At 44.0% G+C, this 19498-nt stretch overlaps 1 protein-coding gene across 5 annotated transcripts in view; it reads left to right on the forward strand.

Moving 5' to 3' along the window:
• gareml (GRB2 associated, regulator of MAPK1-like) overlaps positions 1-19498 on the forward strand; it is a 224310-nt gene that overhangs the window by 140593 nt on the left and 64219 nt on the right. For 3 of the 5 annotated variants that reach the window (XM_059645679.1, XM_059645680.1, XM_059645683.1), the window contains one exon: positions 8283-8413. In XM_059645679.1, coding sequence (XP_059501662.1) covers positions 8283-8413 — 131 coding nt within the window. Of the gene's footprint in view, positions 1-3402; positions 3518-8282; positions 8414-19498 lie in introns of all 5 variants that reach the window. The other 2 variants (XM_059645681.1, XM_059645682.1) reach the window with 1 other exon arrangement.

A 19498-nucleotide genomic window follows, 5' to 3' on the forward strand; every position in this document is an offset into this window, starting at 1 on the left:
CATCAAGAGAGAGTTTCGTAAAGTTCAGGTTTAATCTCTAATGTTAAAAATGGACTAACATGACAGTCCTCCTCCTGGACACCACCCCCAGGCCTCCTACCCTCCCTCGACCTCTTCATCTCCAACTGCCATCGAGACATTAACCGCCTCAACCTCTCCACCCCTCTCACCCACTCCAACCTCTCCCCCGCAGAACGGGCAGCTCTCCGCTCCAACCCCAACCTCACCATCAAACCCGCAGACAAGGGTGGCGCAGTGGTAGTATGGTGCACTGACCTCTACATCGCCGAGGCCAGACGCCAACTCTCCGACACCACCTCCTACCGCCCCCTCGATCATGACCCCACACCCGAGCACCAAACCATCATCTCCAACACCACTCACGACCTCATCACCTCAGGGGATCTCCCACCCACAGCCTCCAAACTCATTGTTCCCCAACACCGCACGGCCCGTTTCTATCTCCTTCCCAAAATCCACAAACCTGCCTGCCCTGGTCGACCCATCGTCTCAGCCTGCTCCTGCCCCACCGAACTCATCTCCACCTATCTGGACTCCATTTTCTCCCCTTTGGTCCAGGAACTCCCCACCTACGTCCGTGACACCACCCACGCCCTCCACCTCCTCTAGGACTTCCAATTCCCTGGCCCCCAACACCTCATCTTCACCATGGACGTCCAGTCCCTATACACCTGCATTCCGCATGCAGATGGCCTCAAGGCCCTCCGCTTCTTCCTGTCCCGCAGGCCCGACCAGTCCCCCTCCACCGACACTCTCATCCGCCTACCTGAACTCGTCCTCACCCTCAACAACTTCTCTTTTGACTCCTCCCACTTCCTACAGACTAAGCGGGTGGCCATGGGCACCCGCATGGGCCCCAGCTATGCCTGCCTCTTTGTAGGTTATGTGGAACAGTCCCTCTTCCGCACCTACACAGGCCCCAAACCCCACCTCTTCCTCCAGTAAATTGATGACTGTATTGGCGCCGCCTCTTGCTCCCCAGAGGAGCTCGAACAGTTCATCCACTTCACCAACACCTTCCACCCCAACCTTCAGTTCACCTGGGCCATCTCCAGCACATCCCTCACCTTCCTAGACCTCTCAGTCTCCATCTCAGGCAACCAGCTTGTAACTGATGTCCATTTCAAGCCAACCGACTCCCACAGCTACCTATAATACACCTCCTCCCACCCACCCTCCTGCAAAAATTCCATTCCCTATTCCCAATTCCTCCGCCTCCGCCGCATCTGCTCCCACGATAAGACATTCCACTCCCGCACATCCCAGATGTCCAAGTTCTTCAAGGACCACAACTTTCCCCCCACAGTAATCGAGAACGCCCTTGACCGCGTCTCCCGTATTTCCCGCAACACATCCCTCACACCCCGCCCCCGCCACAACCGCCCCAAGAGGATCCCCCTCGTTCTCACACACCACCCTACCAACCTCCGGATACAACGCATCATCCTCCGACACTTTCGCCATTTACAATCCGACCCCACCACCCAAGACAATTTTCCATCCCCACCCCTGTCTGCTTTCCGGAGAGACCACTCTCTCCGTGACTCCCTTGTTCGCTCCACACTGCCCTCCAACCCCACCACACCCGGCACCTTCCCCTGCAACCGCAGGAAATGCTACACTTGCCCCCACACCTCCTCCCTCACCCCTATCCCAGGCCCCAAAATGACTTTCCACATTAAGCAGAGGTTCACCTGCACATCTGCCAATGTGGTATACTGCATCCACTGTACCCGGTGTGGCTTCCTCTACATTGGGGAAACCAAGCGGAGGCTTGGAGACCGCTTTGCAGAACACCTCCGCTCAGTTCGCAACAAACAACTGCACCTCCCAGTCGCAAACCATTTCCACTCCCCCTCCCATTCTCTAGATGACATGCCCATCATGGGCCTCCTGCACTGCCACAATGATGCCACCCGAAGGTTGCAGGAACAGCAACTCATATTCCACCTGGGAACCCTGCAGCCTAATGGTATCAATGTGGACTTCACCAGTTTCAAAATCTCCCCTTCCCCTACTGCATCCCTAAACCAGCCCAGTTCGTCCCCTCCCCCCACTGCACCACACAACCAGCCCAGCTCTTCCCCCCAACCCACTGCATCCCAAAACCAGTCCAACCTGTCTCTGCCTCCCTAACCGGTTTTTCCTCTCACCCATCCCTTCCTCCCACCCCAAGCCGCACCCCCATCTACCTACTAACCTCATCCCACCCCCTTGACCTGTCTGTCCTCCTTGGACTGACCTATCTCCTCCCTACCTCCCCACCTACATTCACCTTTACTGGCTCTATCCCCGCCTCTTTAACTTGTCTGTCTCCTCTCCACCTATCTTCTCCTCCATCCATCTTCGATCTGCCTTCCCCTCTCTCCCTATTTATTTCAGAACCCCCTTCCCCTCCCCCATTCCTGGTGAAGGGCCTAGGCCCAAAAAGTCAGCTTTTGTCCTCCTAAGATGCTGCTTGGCCTACTGTGTTCATCCAGTTTTACACCTTGTTATCTCGGATTTTCCAGCATCTGCAGTTCCTATTATCTGTGATACTAGAGAGGGTGGGGTTGTTTTCCTTGGAATAGAGAAGGCTGAGGGGTGACACGATTGTGGCATACAAAATTGTGAGCAGCATGTGTGGAGTAGACAGGTGGAACCTGCTTCCCTTGGCAGAGGGTTCAAAAACAAGAGTCATTGATTCAGACGAAGTGACAAAACGTTTGGGGGACGTGAGGAAACATGGTTTTACACAGAGGGTGATGGATGCCTAGGATTTGCTGCCCGAGTCCATGGTGGAGGCAAAGATCGCTATATTCTTTTAAGTACCTGGATCTGCATCGTAAGTGCTATAAGCTGTAGGGCTACATGTTGTGTACAGAAAGATGGGTTTAGGAAGGTGATCTTGGTGTCTTTGCATCAGCATAGACAAGATGGGACAAATGGCCCCCTCTGTGCTGTATCATTTCTATGCTTCTGTGTTAGCTCCATACAAATTGGATGGAATACTTCTGAAATTATTTGCAAATGGCATTTTTCTCAGTAGCTGGAAACTTTATTACCCTGAATAATTATTTAAAATTAAAGATGCAAATAATTAATAGTTTAATCATTTTTTGATTCAGTGAATGCGAATCCCAAAAGTCAAGCAATCGTCTTCACACTTGCTGAGTTTAAGATGATTAATCCTCTCCCTTTATCAACTGTGCAACATTGTGTTTCTCTCTCTCCACAAAAGCGTGAGGGAAATGTATTCAGACCTTGGTAGTGGAGGTTGGCTTGCACAAGGGACATTAATCCATTGGTGAGAACCACTCTCACTGTGGCTATTTGATTATTGGGGCTCATCAGATGGTCCTCGTTAGTAACTTCCCATGTTTCCCTCTCCTTGATCCAAAGGGTGTGCGCTGGTAGATCTTGCTGAGAAGGGTTGCTCCATATGGAATGCCAAGATGGAAGGCACACAACAGTGAATTGAAAGGTGGGCATGCAGCGCTAAAAGAGGTACAACAAGGTAATTTCAAACTGTTGTGAGTTTTTGTCAGTCAGCAGGTGTAAAGAGGATTGATGTTTGCAAAGAGAGGAAACCTGAGGAGGGCTCCTGTTATGATGTACATTATTTTCTTCAATTAAGTGGCTACGACATGTGTACATGATGACCTTTGGCAACCTGGTGCACTGTAAAGTGCCGTGGAAATGATAGTGCAAGTGCAGGGCCAACAGCATCTCTTCCACATACAGCATGTTTGGTTAGCAGACTGTTTTGGTTTTGACTTCTACTGGTTTCTTCGAATGTTCCCAGGCCGTTTCTCGAGTCTGTCTATCATACCTAGATTTTTAAAATCATGCACTTGAATGAATCACAGAATCCCTGCAGATAGAGGCAGGCCATTCAGCCCATCAAGTCCCATCACCCTTCCAAAGAGCATCCTTCCTAGACTCACCCCCCACCCTATCCCTGTAACTCTGCATTTCCCACGGCTAATCCACCTAACTTTCACTTCTTTGCACAGTGGGAGGTAAGCGGAGCACCCAAATGAAACCCACAGACACTGGGAGAATGTGGATGTGAGTTTGCTCGCTGAGCTGGAAGGTTAGTTTTCAGATGTTTCGTCAACATTCTAGATAACATAATCAGTGAGCCTCCGGTGAAGCGCTGGTGTTATGTCCCGCTTTCTATTTATTGGTTTAGGTTTCCTTGGGTTGGTGATGTCATTTCCTGCATTGGTGATGTCATTTCCTGTTCTTTTTCTCAGAGGATGGTAGATGGGCTTCAAACCAAGTGGGTTCAGGAGATGCTTGAACAATCTTCAGAGATTGCAAGCAGCTGACTAGATTGGTGAATTCCCAGCTTCTGGTTCTAAAACCTGGGACAGCAGTGCCAAACCAAGTCAATGAGCTCACCAGATAGTCACCAGTGGTGAATATATCTTGACATGATGTCATCCATCCACCACACCACCAACCTCTCCAGCTGCTAAATACAGAACATACCCATTTCTAACCTAGCAGCACTCCCCAGCAATGAAAGCATGTACACTGAGATAATGGGCGCAGAGCCTAGACACACAGATACCTCTTGTCATTGTCATCATCCTGATTTGGAAACCTATCATCGTTCTGACATCATTACTGTGTACAATATCTGTCCCCACACAGCCCTGATTATCACTGACCTAAAAGCACAGACAGCAGCTCACTACCAGTTTCTGAAGAGCAAATGAAGATGAATAATAAATATTGGACAGTGACATTCATATCATATGAATGATTAAAAACAAATGAAATTCTAAGTATACTCCAGATAAAAATAAACAAAGAACTGTTGATGCTGGAAATACTTGGAAATAAAATTGCTGGATAACCGCAGCAGGTCTGGCAGCATCTGTGGAGGGAAGAGTTGGCATTTTGAGTCCAGTGACCTTTCTTCACAACAGACTAGGAAAAGATCAGCATATATGCTGGAGATAGGATAGGATGAAAGGGGAGGAATAAATGATATATGGAAATGGACCCAAAGAGAGACTACAACAGAACGGCAGACAATGGAATGGGTAATGGCCAGCCTGGGAGAATCAATAATTGTTAATGGGCACTCACATTAGTATCTAACAATGGGCTGGTTGTAGTAGTAGCCCATGTGATGACAAGGCCTGGCGTGTGGGCGGGGTAAGGTGCCGTAAAATTCTTGAACTTGATATAAAGTCTTGAAGGATGCAGGGCCCCAAGCAAAAACTGAGCTGTTGATCTTCCAGTTTGTGTTGAGCTTCACACTGGAGCACTGCAGCAAGCCTGAGACACAGAGGTTGGCCAGGGAACATGGTGACCTTGAGATTCCAGTTGCCTGCCGTTTCAGTATGCTATTTTGTTCTCTATTATCTCATCAAAGACAACAACTCATTATTCATTAAAACTGTTACACATAGCATAATTCTTCAAGTTCATGCTTGTCAATTAAGGCAAGAAAAATATAGATTAATTTTGATATTAGTGGGTGAAAATAAGATTGTACAGAGCAGTCACGAGCAGTGCACATTGAAACAAGGTCTAACTTCCACAACAAATTATCAATAAACGTCCACAACCATTTCCAAGGGCAATGGAGTCATGAAGCTCAGGCTTCTCTGATAGAGGGCTTGCAAATGCCTGTTCCATGCATACCCTGCAACTATATGTCTCGAGCTTCAAGCTGTCAGCAAGATATTTTTCAACGGTACAACTTTTCCCTTTACATTTGGACAGACAAGGCTGCTGTACTATCTCTTACTGTCTGCGTATTGGTGGAGGCACTTTAATAAGAAAGAAGAATAATAAATGATTGGCATGGATGCAACTTCTCCCATTATCTAGATTTCCAAAAGGCATTTGACAAGGCTGCTGCATAAGATAAAGTTGTGCAGTGTTGCGGGTAATGTATTAGCGTGGACAGAGAATTGGTTAGCTAACCGGAAGCAAAGAGTGGGGATAAGTGAGCACTTTTCTGGTTGACGGTCAATGGCGAGTGGTGTGCCTCAGAGATCAGTTTTAGGACTGCAATTGTTTATAACTTACAGAGATGATTGGAGTTGGAAGCCATGTGTAGTGTGTCTAAGTTTGAGGATGACACTAAGATGAATGATAGATCAAAGTGTACAGAGGACTCTGAAAGTTTGCAGAGGGATATAGATAGTTTGAGTCAGTGGGAAAAAGTCTGACAGAGTACAATGTTGATCAATGTGAAGTCATCCATTTGGGTAGGAATAACGGTAAAAAGGACTATTATATGAAAGGTAAAAAATTGCAGCATGCTGCTGTGGGTGTCCTCGAACTATGAATCACAGAAGGTTAGTTTGTAGGTACAATGGGTAATTAAGAAGGAAAATGGAATTTTGTTCTTTATTGCTAGAGGGATTGAGTTTAAAAGCGGAGGGGGAGTTATGTTACAGCTGTATAGGGTGCAGGTGAGGAGTACTGCATGCACTTTTGGTCTCCTTACTTGAGAAAGGATGTACTGACACTGGAGGGGGTGCAGAGGAGATTCACTCAGTTGATTCCAGAGTTCAGAGTGTTGGCTTACGAGGGGAGACTGAGTAGACTGGGATTATATTCATTGGAATTTAGAAGAATGAAGGGGAATCGTATCTATTTCCTACAGAATGTATATGTTTCTATATGATAGAAACAGGGAGGTTGTTTCCACTGGCTGACGAAACTAGAACAAGAGAGCATTGACTCACAATTAAGAGGAGCAGTTTTAGGACTGAATTGAGGGGTTGGGGGGACTTCTTCACCCAAGGGGTTGTGAATCTGTAGAATTCCCTGCCCAGTGAAGTAGCTGAGGCTTCCTCTTTGAATAGTTTAAAGCTAAGATAGATAATTTCTTGAATAGTAAAGGAATTAAGGGTTATGGTGAAAGGGTGGATAAGTGGAACTGAGGCTACAAAATGATCAGCCATGATCTTATTGAATGGTGAAACAGGCTGAAAGGGCCAGATGGCCTACTCATACTCCTTGCTCTTACGTTCTTGCAAATTCTTTTGACAGCTTGTTAGGTTTCACCAGGCAGATACGTTTCATCTGAAAATAAGTTGCTGAACCGTTACTCCTGTAAAAGTCAACTACTTGATGTTTTTGTTTAAAAATGGATCTCATTAATTTGATGTTTAAATGGATTATATATAGTAGATTAATATTGCTTTGCTTATAAGTTTTGGAATGTTAGTTTTGAGATTAGGAAAAATTCTTTTTGTGATGGATTCAAGCAATATTGAACTATAAACAAATAAAGAAGGTTCTGCATCAAAGGCTACATCAATGCATATGTACAGCAACAAAAATATATTCCATAAACATGGTGTTTTTCCATCTAAATTAACTAATTTAGAAATATGGAAATGTAGAGATGAATCAGACCATTTAGCTCCTTGTACCTTTACCACCAGGGAGGTCTTGGCTGAATTGAGAGCTTACTCCATATGCTTGCCTTCACTCCTATCTATTAATAACCTTGATTCACAAGAATCTAATCCCACTTTAAAAACTATTAATCTTACACAAATTGTTTTGTTTTGCAATAGTTACAAACTTTTACAAATCTTGTGTGAAGAAGTCTTGCCTAATTTCATTCTTGAGAAAGCTGGCTTTAATTTTTGACACAGCTTCACTGCAGTGATTCCTGATTGGCAGAAAGTTTCACCAGCACTACCCTATCTGCTCCACCACATAACATTAAATTTAGGAGTTACAAACGTAGTTTGTAGAATCTCTCTTTTTAAATTAACCCTTGCAATCCGGGTTTCATTCTGGTAAACCTACGCCATAGAGCCTCCAGTATATGCTTTATAAAAAATGGTACATAGAACTAGTCACTTGCTGCAGCTGTCATCTAATCAGGGATTTTCTTCACTGAATATGACTTCTATCTCATCGTATTCCATTGTCCTTTCATATAGCTTTGCATCCATTAGCTTTATCTCGTTATTTCTGTGCCTGTTTAATTATTTATGTACTTGAAGCCAAGTCTCTTTGGACCTGCACTCTTTCTAGTTATTTGCAATTGAGAAAATACCCCTTTTGATCCCTTTTAAGTTCAGAGTGGAAATTTCACATTTATCAACATTGAAATTCCTTATCTCCATCCCCCAATATATCAATCCCTTTTCAAATTTTTATTATTGCACAACTAAAACCCCAGCTATTGTCCAAAACCACATCTTGATTTTGAAAGGTATTAGTGAAATTTATCAGCTATGTGATTTTAATTTCATATTTTCACTCAACCTTTGTGGTTCTGTTCCTAGGAAAGTTTAAGTTGCTGGATCAGGATCGAGATGTCAGGGAGCCTGTGCAGTATTTTAACAGTGTTGAGGAAATGGCCAGTGTTTTTCCAGATCGTGTTTTCGTTATGGAGGCAATAACATTCAGCGTAAAGGTCAGTGATGTGAAAAGTGAGATTTATCTTTTCAGAAAGAACAATTTGGGATTTTTCATGTGTTTACTCATGAGAGAAAATACTGCTAAAAACAAAGTATCTTACTACTGGAAAGCATCTTTTTCATATAAACAATAGAAGCATATATTAAATTGATCAATTTCAATGCCGAAGTGTCATCTTTATTGCAAACTGAAAAGATGCCTGGAAACGATCAGCACATTATGAGAAATATTGGAAGAGTAGATTTTCTGATTAAGTTAAGTTTTCCTTCTATACACATAAAAGAGGAGAAGTCTGGAGATAAAGGTAGCCCAGAATGCAGTCATTAGCAATCAGTTATTAACTAATAACAACATTTGGCTAATTGGTGGCATTTCATAGATTCATAGAAGGGAGAAAGAGAAATGGAGAGAAAGCCACACCGGGTACAATGGATACAGTAAATACTGGGGAAACCAAGCAGAGGCTTGGGGACCGCTTTGCAGAACACCTCCGCTCAGTTCGCAATAAACAACTGCACCTCCCAGTCGCGAACCATTTCCACTCCCCCTCCCATTCTTTAGATGACATGTCCATCATGGCCCTCCTGCACTGCCACAATGACGCCACCCGAAGGTTGCAGGAACAGCAACTCATATTCCGCTTGGGAACCCTGCAGCCTAATGGTATCAATGTGGACTTCACCAGCTTCAAAATCTCCCCTTCCCCCACCGCATCCCAAAACCAGCCCAGTTCGTCCCCTTCCCCCACTGCACCACACAACCAGCCCAGCTCTTCCTCCCCACCCACTGCATCCCAAAACCAGTCCAGCCTGTCTCTGCCTCCCTAACCTGTTCTTCCTCTCACCCATCCCTTCCTCCCACCCCAAGCCGCACCTCCATCTCCTACCTACGAACCTCATCCCACCTCCTTGACCTGTCCGTCTTCCCTGGACTGACCTATCCCCTCCCTACCTCCCCACCTATACTCTCCTCTCCACCTATCTTCTTTTCTCTCCATCTTCGGTCTGCCTCCCCCTCTCTACCTATTTATTCCAGAACCCTCACCCCATCCCCCTCTCTGATGAAGGGTCTAGGCCCGAAACGTCAGCTTTTGTGCTCCTGAGATGCTGCTGGGCCTGCTGTGTTCATCCAGCCTCACATTTTATTACCTTGGATTCTTCAGCGTCTGCAGTTCCCATTATCAAAGACTTGATGATGATCAGGCTGGGAGGGTGAATAGTCGTTAATGGGGACTGTTAGTGACTAACAACAACGGATGTGTAATGGCAGGCTGTGTGATAACAAGGTCTGATGTGTGGGGTAGGGGGCTGGAACATGGGAGAATTTAAAATTATTGAACTCAATATTGAGTCTGAAGGACTGCAGGGTCCCCAGGCGGAAAATGAGGTGTTGTTCCTCCAGCTTGCATTGGGGTTCGCTGGAACACTGCAGCAAGCCAGAGACAGAGTTGTTGGCCAGGGAACAGGGTACTGTGTTAAAATGACAGGCAACAGGTAGCTCGGGGTCTTTATTGTGAGCAGAACATAGATGGCCTGCGAAGGGGTCACCCAGTCTATGCTTTGTTTCCCCAATGTAAAGGAGAATCTATGGAATTCCTTGCCCAGTGAAGAAGTTGATGCTACTTCAGTAAACATTTTTAAAGTTTACGGTAGTTTTTTTTGAACAATAAAGGAATTGAGGGATATGGGGAGAACGTGGTTAAGTGGATCTGAGTCCACAAAAAGATCAGCTGTGATCTTATTGAATGGTGGAGCAGGCTCAAAGAGTTGAATGGCCTACTTCTGCTCCTAGTTCTTATGTTCTTATGAGACAACTATTGTTGTTGATATTGTTATTTTATATAGACTAAACATGTGACCAATTCATGTTTACTCTGGATACATTCAGTTTGAGTGTTTTAAATTATCTTTTCGAGGAACCAATGGGAATTAGAGGAAATCTCTCCACAAGTTACAGTCATACTGGTCACAAAGGAAGATTGTTGTGGCTATTACAGGTCCTCAAGGTGGTGTCCTACCCAGTGATCTTCAGTTACTTCATCACATGCTCCATTCATAAGGTTAGAAGTGGGACATTCAATGATGATTGCACTATAGTCAGCTCCATTTATGATTCTGACATACTGGAGTAGTCTAAACAGTATACATTCAAGACCAGGACAACATTCAGACTTGGACTGACTAGTTGCAAGTGACATTCATACCACACAGAACCAGGCAACGACCATCTCCAACACAAGAGAATCTCTCCTTGACATTGACTAAAATTGGGGCGGCATGGTGGCTCAGTGGTTAGCAATGCAGCCTCACAGCACCAGGGACCCAGGTTCGATTCCAGCCTCAGGCAACTGTTTGTGTGGAGTTTGCACATTCTCCCCGTGTCTGCATGGGTTTCCTCCGGGTGCTCCGGTTTCCTCCCACAGTCCAAAGATGTGCAGGCCAGGTGGATTGGCCATGCTAAATTGCCCGTAGTGTTCAGGGTCGTGTGGGTTATAGCAGGATGGGTTTGGGTGGGATGCTCCAAAGGGCGTTGTGGACTTGTTGGGCCGAAGGGCCTGTTTCCACTCTGTAGGGAATCTAATCTGCTATCATTAAATCTCCTATCAACATCCTGGAGGCTACTGTTGACTAGAAATTGAACAATACAGAGGGCAGCAGTGTTTATTATTTACAAGATCTTGGTGTCCATGTACGCAGATCCTTGAAAGTTGCCACCCAGGTTGACAGGGCTGTTAAGAAGGCATACAGTGTTTTAGCTTTTATTAATAGAGGGATCGAGTTCCGGAACCAAGAGGTTATGGTGAAGCTGTACAAAACTCGGGTGTGGCCGCACTTGGAGTATTGTGTACAGTTCTGGTCTCCGCATTATAAGAAGGATGTGGAAGCTTCGGAAAGGGTGCAGCGGAGATTTACTAGGGAGGTCTGGAGGGAAGGTCTTACGAGGAAAGGCTGAGGGACTTGAGGCTGTTTTCATTGGAGAGAAGAAGGTTGAGAGGTGACTTAATTGAAACATATAAAATAATCAGAGGGTTAGATAGGGAGGATAGGGAGAGCCTTCTTCCTAGGATGGTGACGGCGAGCACAAGGGGGCATAGCTTTAAATTGAGGGGTGAAAGATATAGGACAGATGTCAGAGGTAGTTTCTTTACTCAGAGAGTAGTTTAGGGAATGGAACGCTTTGCCTGCAACGGTAGTTTATTCGCCAACTTTAGGTACATTTAAGTCGTCATTGGATAAGCATTTGGACGTACATGGAATAGTGTAGGTTAGATGGGCTTGAGATCGGTATGACAGGTCGGCACAACATCGAGGGCCGAAGGGCCTGTACTGTGCTGTAATGTTCTATGTTCTATGTTCTATAAGATGCAGGGCAGTAATTCATTTAGGCTCTTTTAAAAGCACCTTTCAAACTCACAACTGCTACCACATACTGGAAAGACAGGGTGGCAGACACATTGGAACACCACCACTTGCAGTTTCCCCTCCAAGTCATATACCATCCTGGTTTGGAACTACAGTACCATTTCTTCATTGTTGCTGGATCGAAATCCTGAAACTCCTTTCTTAAAAGCATTGTGGGTGTACTTTTACTAGATGGGCTGCAGTAGTTTAAGGTCACAGTTCACCATCACTTTCTCAAGGGCAATTAGAGCTGAACTGACATGCCAGCCTTGGCTGCATTGCCCACACCTCATGAAGGATTTTTTTTTACAACTTGTGAAATGGCAGAGTTATGTTGATTAGTTTTAGTTGTGCCTGTTAGTCGCCATTAAAATTAGCCAGTCAAAGATTTTTTTTCCTACTCATTTAACAACTGGAATGCTTTAAAGATGATGAGTGATTATTTGGACAAACGCAACACGTTGTCTTTGTTGATGAATTTCCTTTAAATTAGTTTTAAGAATGATGTGTTTACTAGTACCACTTTAAGAGTATGTCCCACACTTTTCCTCACAAATACAGCAATCTTTTTATTGCTGCAGTACAGAATGAAAAACCACATTAGCAAAGCTCCACAGAACTTTCTCGTTAAGATTCCAGTCATTGTGTAGAATCCTTTGCACTGTTTATTGAAAAATCTAAATGTTTTTAGAAAAGGGCTGAGTTGTGTGTTTAGCTTTGCAGTTAGTGCATAGACTGAGTTTTGGGCCATTCTTGTTGCCTGTGCAGTATGCACTATTCAATATATTTATCAAGAAGTCATTCAAACTCCTACACATTTCCTCATGTAGGTGTGTGTCCTACAAAAAGCTTCTACATTCCATATTTGCTCAGAAGTTGACACACTCTTCTTTTTCAAGTTAATATGAACAGTGAATAAAATAAGGGGTTAAATAAGGGATTCAAATAACAGCGTAGTTATCAGAATGCCACTCACCTCACCAAATAGATGCTGTTGCAAAAGTGTCCTTTTGGTGGTTGATAGTGGATTGTATTGTATCCTTCCTATTGTACTCTCAAATTGTTAAAAATAAGACTTAGGGTACGTTTTGTTAACCATTCGTGTTCAGATTGGACAGTTTGCTTTTTTAAAAACTCCTGCCTATTGCATGCATGTAGTGTCTTCAAACTTTTTCAGTCTGGCTGAGTGTTTCCAGGAAGTAATTAGCCTCCGCTACATACAAGCGAACTTTAGTGTCTGCTTGCCTGCAAGCACGCCTGGTCTTCTCCTTATCATGTCATGTTTATATATCTTTTGCCTTTTCATTGTCACCATTCTTGCCCTGTGCCATGTGAGCCTATCACACACCAAGAAAAAAATTCTATTGTAAATGATCCCATCCACTCATAACTATCCTAAAAATCAATGAAATATAGATAAATGTAATTTCTTCATCTACCTTTCACATTGTGGCCATAGTTGGTGCTGGTTGTGTTATTTTTGAGTTATCAGCTTTTCAAAGTTTTCTGGGTTGGATTGAATACCTTTGCTTGAATCCATTTGCTTAAATACATTAGCATGCATACATAGTGTGTGGAGTGTGGACAGGGTTATAAACAGAGAAAAAAAATTTCAAAGGCATCCAGTCTTGGCAAAAATCCTAATGAAGTCTAGCCATGTGTCTGTACTATCAAAAATATCATCAGTATTTTATATACAGTGCAAGTAACAGTAACTAAACCCCAGATTACTGACATTTTTTCTTTTGCATCCCTATATTTATCTGTGTGTGCTTGTATTGATACGCATCTTTTCTTTCATTTATGAGCTGAGGGTATCACTGGCTAGGCCAGCATTTATTGCCCATCCCTAACTTTCAGTTAATAGTCAACCCCATTGCTGTGGGTCTGGAGTCACATGTAGGCCATACCAGGTGAGGATGGCAGTTTCCTTCCCTCAAGACGTTACTGAACCAGATGCGTTTTCCAAATCACAGTCATCATCAGATTCTTAATTCCAGATATTTATTGAGTTCAAATTCCACCGTCTACCATGGTGGGATTCGAACCTGGGTCACCAGAGCATTATCTGGGTCTCTGGATTAACAGTCCACAATAATATCACCTAGGTCATCGTCTCCCCATTAAAATCTACATGGTATTCCCAAGTGTGCTGTTCAGTGCATGGATGTATAATTTCCCCTTATTTGTGTATGTTTATATTAGAAAATGAAGATCATGTTGTAAAGCAAAACAAAAGTAGAATATTACAGAAATAGTGGTTTAACATTATATAATAAAGACAACCTTTGCAAATATGGGAAGGTGATGGCCATGTGGTATTATCACTGGACAGTTAATCCAGAGGCCCAGACAATGTTCTGGGGACCCAGGTTTGAATCCCACCATGGCAGATGGTGGAATTCGAATTTAATAACATATCTGGAATTAAGAATCTGATGGTGACCATAAATTCAATGCTGAATGTCGGAAAAACCCATCTGGTTCATTAATGTCCTATAGGGAAGGAAACTGCCATCCTTACCTGGTCTGGCCTACACGTGACTCCATACCCACAGCAATGTGGTTGACTGTTAACTGCCTCTGGGCAGCTAGGGGTGGGCAATAAATTCCGTTTAGCCAGCGACGCCCTCATCCCCTGAATGAATATTGCAAATAAAAATATTGTGATGAATACAGTTTTAAATTGTGAGAGTTGTGAGAGCATGGAATGCGTTGCCAGCAGCAGTTGTGGAAGCAAGGTCATTGGGGTCATTTAAGAGACTGCTGGACATGCATATGGTCACAGAAATTTGAGGGTGCATCCATGAGGATCAATGGTCGGCACAACATTGTGGGCTGAAGGGCCTGTTCTGTGCTGTACTGTTCTATGTTCTATGTTCTATGTTCTAAATAAAAGTGAATCAGTAGAAATTACCCATTTCCCACGAATCCAGTTGGAGTTCTTGTATAGCCAGCTAAGTCAGTAGTTTGGTAATTTTTAAATGTAGTTGAAATACAGGAATGCACATTAATGACATTCAGTGATATTACTATTGCTGAATGCCCCACTATCAATATTCTGAGGATTTCCATAGATCCGAAACTGAACTGGACTAGCTACATAAATGTTGAGGTCACTAGAGCACATCAGAAGCTGGGAATTCTACAGAGAACAACTAATGCCATGGCTACACAAAGCTTGTTCACTGCCTACAAAGAACAAATCAAGAGTGTGCTAGAAAACTGTGCACTGGAATGGATGAATCACCTCTAACAACATTTAAGAAACTTGACACCATCAAGGACAAAAAAGCTGATCTATTACTTCTCCACCAGTGATTCATGGTGTCAGTTGTGTGTACCATTTACAAGGTGCACCACAGCCCCTTCCTTGCTGCTCCTTAAAGAACACCTTTCAAAAATTTAACCTTTACCACCAAGAAGGACAAGGACAAGGAGAACACCATGACCTGTGACTTCCTCTCCAAGCCCAACATTATCCTGACTTGAAACTATGGAATTCCATTCCTTGTACTCTAAGTGTAACTACACACCAAGGACTGCAGCAGTTCGAGAAGACTACTCAACGTCACCTTCTTAGGGACGATTTGGAATGAGCAATATGTGCTTACCTAGCCAATAATGCACACATTGCTCTGAATAAGTAAAAACTTTTAATTATAGATACAAATTTAATCCTGCTTAATGAGTCCACATATTCCTTGTATTTTTTCTCCAAGTTTGAATTCAAGGGTAAATTTTTTAATCCTGCGCTAAGGGGAAGGGGGAAGCACCGAAAGAGAGTGGAATTGGAGATTGCATCATAAAACCAATTCTCAGGCCTGTGCTTTACTTCAAGCACAGCACTTGTCTGGGAATGAGTGATTTACCAATCATCCTGCATGTGTATATATAATCAATGTATTTTATTGTGTGTCTCACTAATTTACGAGTAATCATGTACCATCTCAATAGAGAAGAGATTCATTTTGGGAGGAAAACTAAGAAGTGATAAAATAAACTAACAGTACAATTTTAGAAGAGGTCAGAAAAATAAAAACATGGGAGAATACTACACTTGGTTTTGAAACGGAGACAAATTGAGAAGGCTGTTAAAAAGGCTGTCAAGATCATCTGTATTGTAAATAGAGACATAGGGCTAGATGTCCATTTGAGTTCAGGAAAACCTGATCTGCACACCTTAGCAGCTTGCCAAATGCACACCTAACCCATATGTTGTTTGCGTCAATGGAGAATTTGTGACTTTTTGGATTCATAATGCATTTCGTGAGTTCTGAGGGAGTCTTTTATTAATAATTCATGGGAGATGGGTTTCACCAGCCAGTTCAGCATTTATTGACCATTCCTAATTGCCCACAGAGTAATTAAGTGTCAACCACTTTAATATGGGTCTAGATTCACAGACCAGTCGATATCAGGTGAAGATAGCACATTTTTTTCCCTAAAGGAGATTAGTGAATCAGATGGTTTTTACAACATGAGTGCCAGAAGGCCATAATGACTAGGAGCAGCATTAGGCCATTCAGTCCCTTGAGCCAGCTGTGCCATTTAATACGATCATGGCTAATCTCACCTTGGTCTCAACTCCACTTTTCTGCCTACTTCCTTTAACCCGTTAACCCATTACTCATTAAAAAATTGCCTGTCGCCTCCTTAAATTTATAAATGTGCTGACACCCACCATACTCTGGGAGAGTGAATTTCACAAGTTCACAATGCTTCTCTTTTTAAATTGCCACTTGTTAGTCAAAAACAATGATTTTTAATTCTAGATTTCTCCACAAGGAGAACCATCCACTCAACATCTAATTTTTCAATCCCCCTTTAGCATTTTATATACATCAATTATGTCTCTTGTCTTTCTTATAAAGTCAGGTGAGTGTAGCCATGATGTGGAGGTGCCGGTGTTGGGCTGCGGTGGGCAAGGTCAGAAGTCACACGACTCTAGGGTATGGTCCAACAGGTTTATTTGAAATCACAAGCTTTGGAGTGCAACTGTTTGCCAGTTCACCATTTACCATGGTGAGACTCAACCCTGTGTCTCTTGTTGGCCCAATGGCATTACTGCTGATTCAAGGAGGGAGAAAAGTACTTTAAGTGCCGATTAGGTATTGTAAGCGAACAAGAAACCACAACAAAGATTTCTGGTTCCTATAAGCTTTGTCCGTACTTGGATCAACCTAATATGAAGCTTTTGAAACCCCACCAAACATTCATAGTAGACTTGCTGTTAGGTAGAAAGACTTCTGTTTTCACTGATATACAATGACTATTTCTGCTATTTCAAAGCAGAGTACCTGCCAATCAATGCCAAAGCAGATGCACGTTATTTCTTGCCGATCTTTTGAAGGAAATTTCCTTGAAAATAATCATCCCAATCTACCATTCTCATTGATTTGGAATACAAAAATATGACCACAGAGGACTTGTGTTTAAATGTTATGCCATTTTCTCTGTTGGAAAAGTACTGTAATGCATGCAAACTATTGCACAATGCTGATCATTGTTGGGATCAATTTAGTTCCTAAAAGATATTGAAATGTGGCTGTTTGCAGACTGAAATGCTCTACTGCACCCAGAGAACATTATACCAGGTAGAGTACAAATAACATATCATTACAATGAGCCTTTGTAAAACCCAGGTTCGGCTTCAGCTGGATGCTTATGGCCAATTCTGTACACCACACCCTAGAAAGGGTGTCGAGGAGAGTGCAAAGCAGATATACTGGAATGAACTTTGAGATGAAAAACTTCATCCGTTGTGTTCAGTTCTGGACACCTCATGACAGGAAAGATGTAGAATTTTTAGAGAGGGTGCAGAGGAGATTTACCAGGATGCTGTCTGGACTGGAGAGCAGGTCTTATGAGGAAAGATTGAGGGAGCTAGGCCTTTTATTTATTGGATCGAAGAAGGATGAGGGGTGACTTGATAGAGGTGTACAAGATGATGAGTGGATAGTCAGAGACTTTTTCACAGGACGGAAATGACTATTACAAGGAGGCGTAATTTTAAGGTGATTGGAGCAAGGTATAGGGGAGATGTCAGAGGTAGGTTCTTTGCACAGAGTGGCAGTTGTGTGTATTGTGCTGCTGGCAGTGGTAGTGGGGTCAGATACTTTAGAGACTTTTAAGTGACTCTTGGATAAGTGCATGGAGGATAGTAAAATGTAGGGCATGCCAAGGAGGTTGATCTTAGTAAGATAATAGGTCAGCACAACATCATGGGCCGAAGGGCCTGTGCTGTACTGTACTGTTCTATGTTCAATTCGTACAGGAACTGTGATTGTTGCTCTTAGACCAAAGACAAGGAGGTTCGTTAAAAGTATTTGGAATCAAATAAATAAGGAGGACCTAGTAGAACAATCAATGGCCAGAAGTTAGATTTAAGATAATTTTCAAAAGAAAAGAGTTGAGGTGAAGAAAACAGATTGAAACAATAATTTTCTCGTTATGTGATATGCATGACTTGCAAAGTGGGAAAGTAGGTTCAGTAATTTCCAAATGAAAATTGGATAGTGGAAAAGGAATTGAAGGGGAGGTTGTTCTGGTCTATGTAGAAAGAACAGGGGTTTGGGATGACAAAGTGTGAAGCTGGATGAACACAGCAGGCCAAGCAGCATCTCAGGACCACCAAAGCTGACGTTTCAGGCCTAGACCCTTCATCAGAGAGGGGGATGGGGAGAGGGTTCCGGAATAAATAGGGAGAGAGGGGGAGGCAGACCGAAGATGGAGAGAAAAGAAGATAGGTGGAGAGGAAAGTACAGGTGGGGAGGTAGGGAGGGAATAGGTCAGTCCAGGGAAGATGGACAGGTCAAGGAGGTGGGATGAGGTGGTAGGTAGGAAATGGAGGTGCGGCTTGAGGTGGGAGGAGGGGATAGATGAGAGGAAGAACAGGTTAGGGAGGCAGGGTCACGCTGGGCTGGTTTTGGGATGCAGTGGGGGGAGGGGAGATTTTGAAGCTTGTGAAGTCCACATTGATACCATTGGGCTGCAGGGTTCCCAAGGGGAATATGAGTTGCTGTTCCTGCAACCTTCGGGTGGCATCATTGTGGCACTGCAGGAGGCCCATGATGGACATGTCGTCTAAGGAATTGGGAGGGGGAGTCAAAATGGTTCGTGACTGGGAGGTGCAGTTGTTGATTGTGAACCGAGTGGAAGTGTTCTGCAAAGTGGTCCCCAAGGCTCCGCTTGGTTTCCCCAATGTAGAGGAAGCCACACCGGGTTCAATGGATACAGTATACCACATTGGCAGATGTTCAGGTAAACATCTGCTTAACGTGGAAAGTCATCTTGGGGCCTGGGATGGGGGTGAGGGAGGAGGTGTGGGGGCAGGTGTAGCACTTGCTGCGGTTGCAGGGGAAGGTGCCGGGTGTGGTGGGGTTGGTGGGGAGTGTGGAGCGGACAAGGGAGTCACGGAGAGAGTGGTCTCTCCGGAAGGCAGACAAGGGTGGGGTTGGAAAAATGTCTTGGGTGGTGGGATCGGATTGTAGATGGCGGAAGTGTTGGAGGTTGATGCGTTGGATCCGGAGTTTGGTGGGGTGGTATGTGAGAACGAGGGGGATCCTCTTAGGGTGGTTGTGGTGGGGGCGGGGTGTGAGGGACGTGTTGTGGGAAATGCGGGAGACGCGGTCAAGGGCATTCTCAACCACTGTAGGGGGAAAGTTGCGGTCCTTGAA

The sequence above is a fragment of the Stegostoma tigrinum genome, chromosome 4, assembly GCF_030684315.1.
Source record: "Stegostoma tigrinum isolate sSteTig4 chromosome 4, sSteTig4.hap1, whole genome shotgun sequence".
Taxonomy (NCBI): domain Eukaryota; kingdom Metazoa; phylum Chordata; class Chondrichthyes; order Orectolobiformes; family Stegostomatidae; genus Stegostoma; species Stegostoma tigrinum.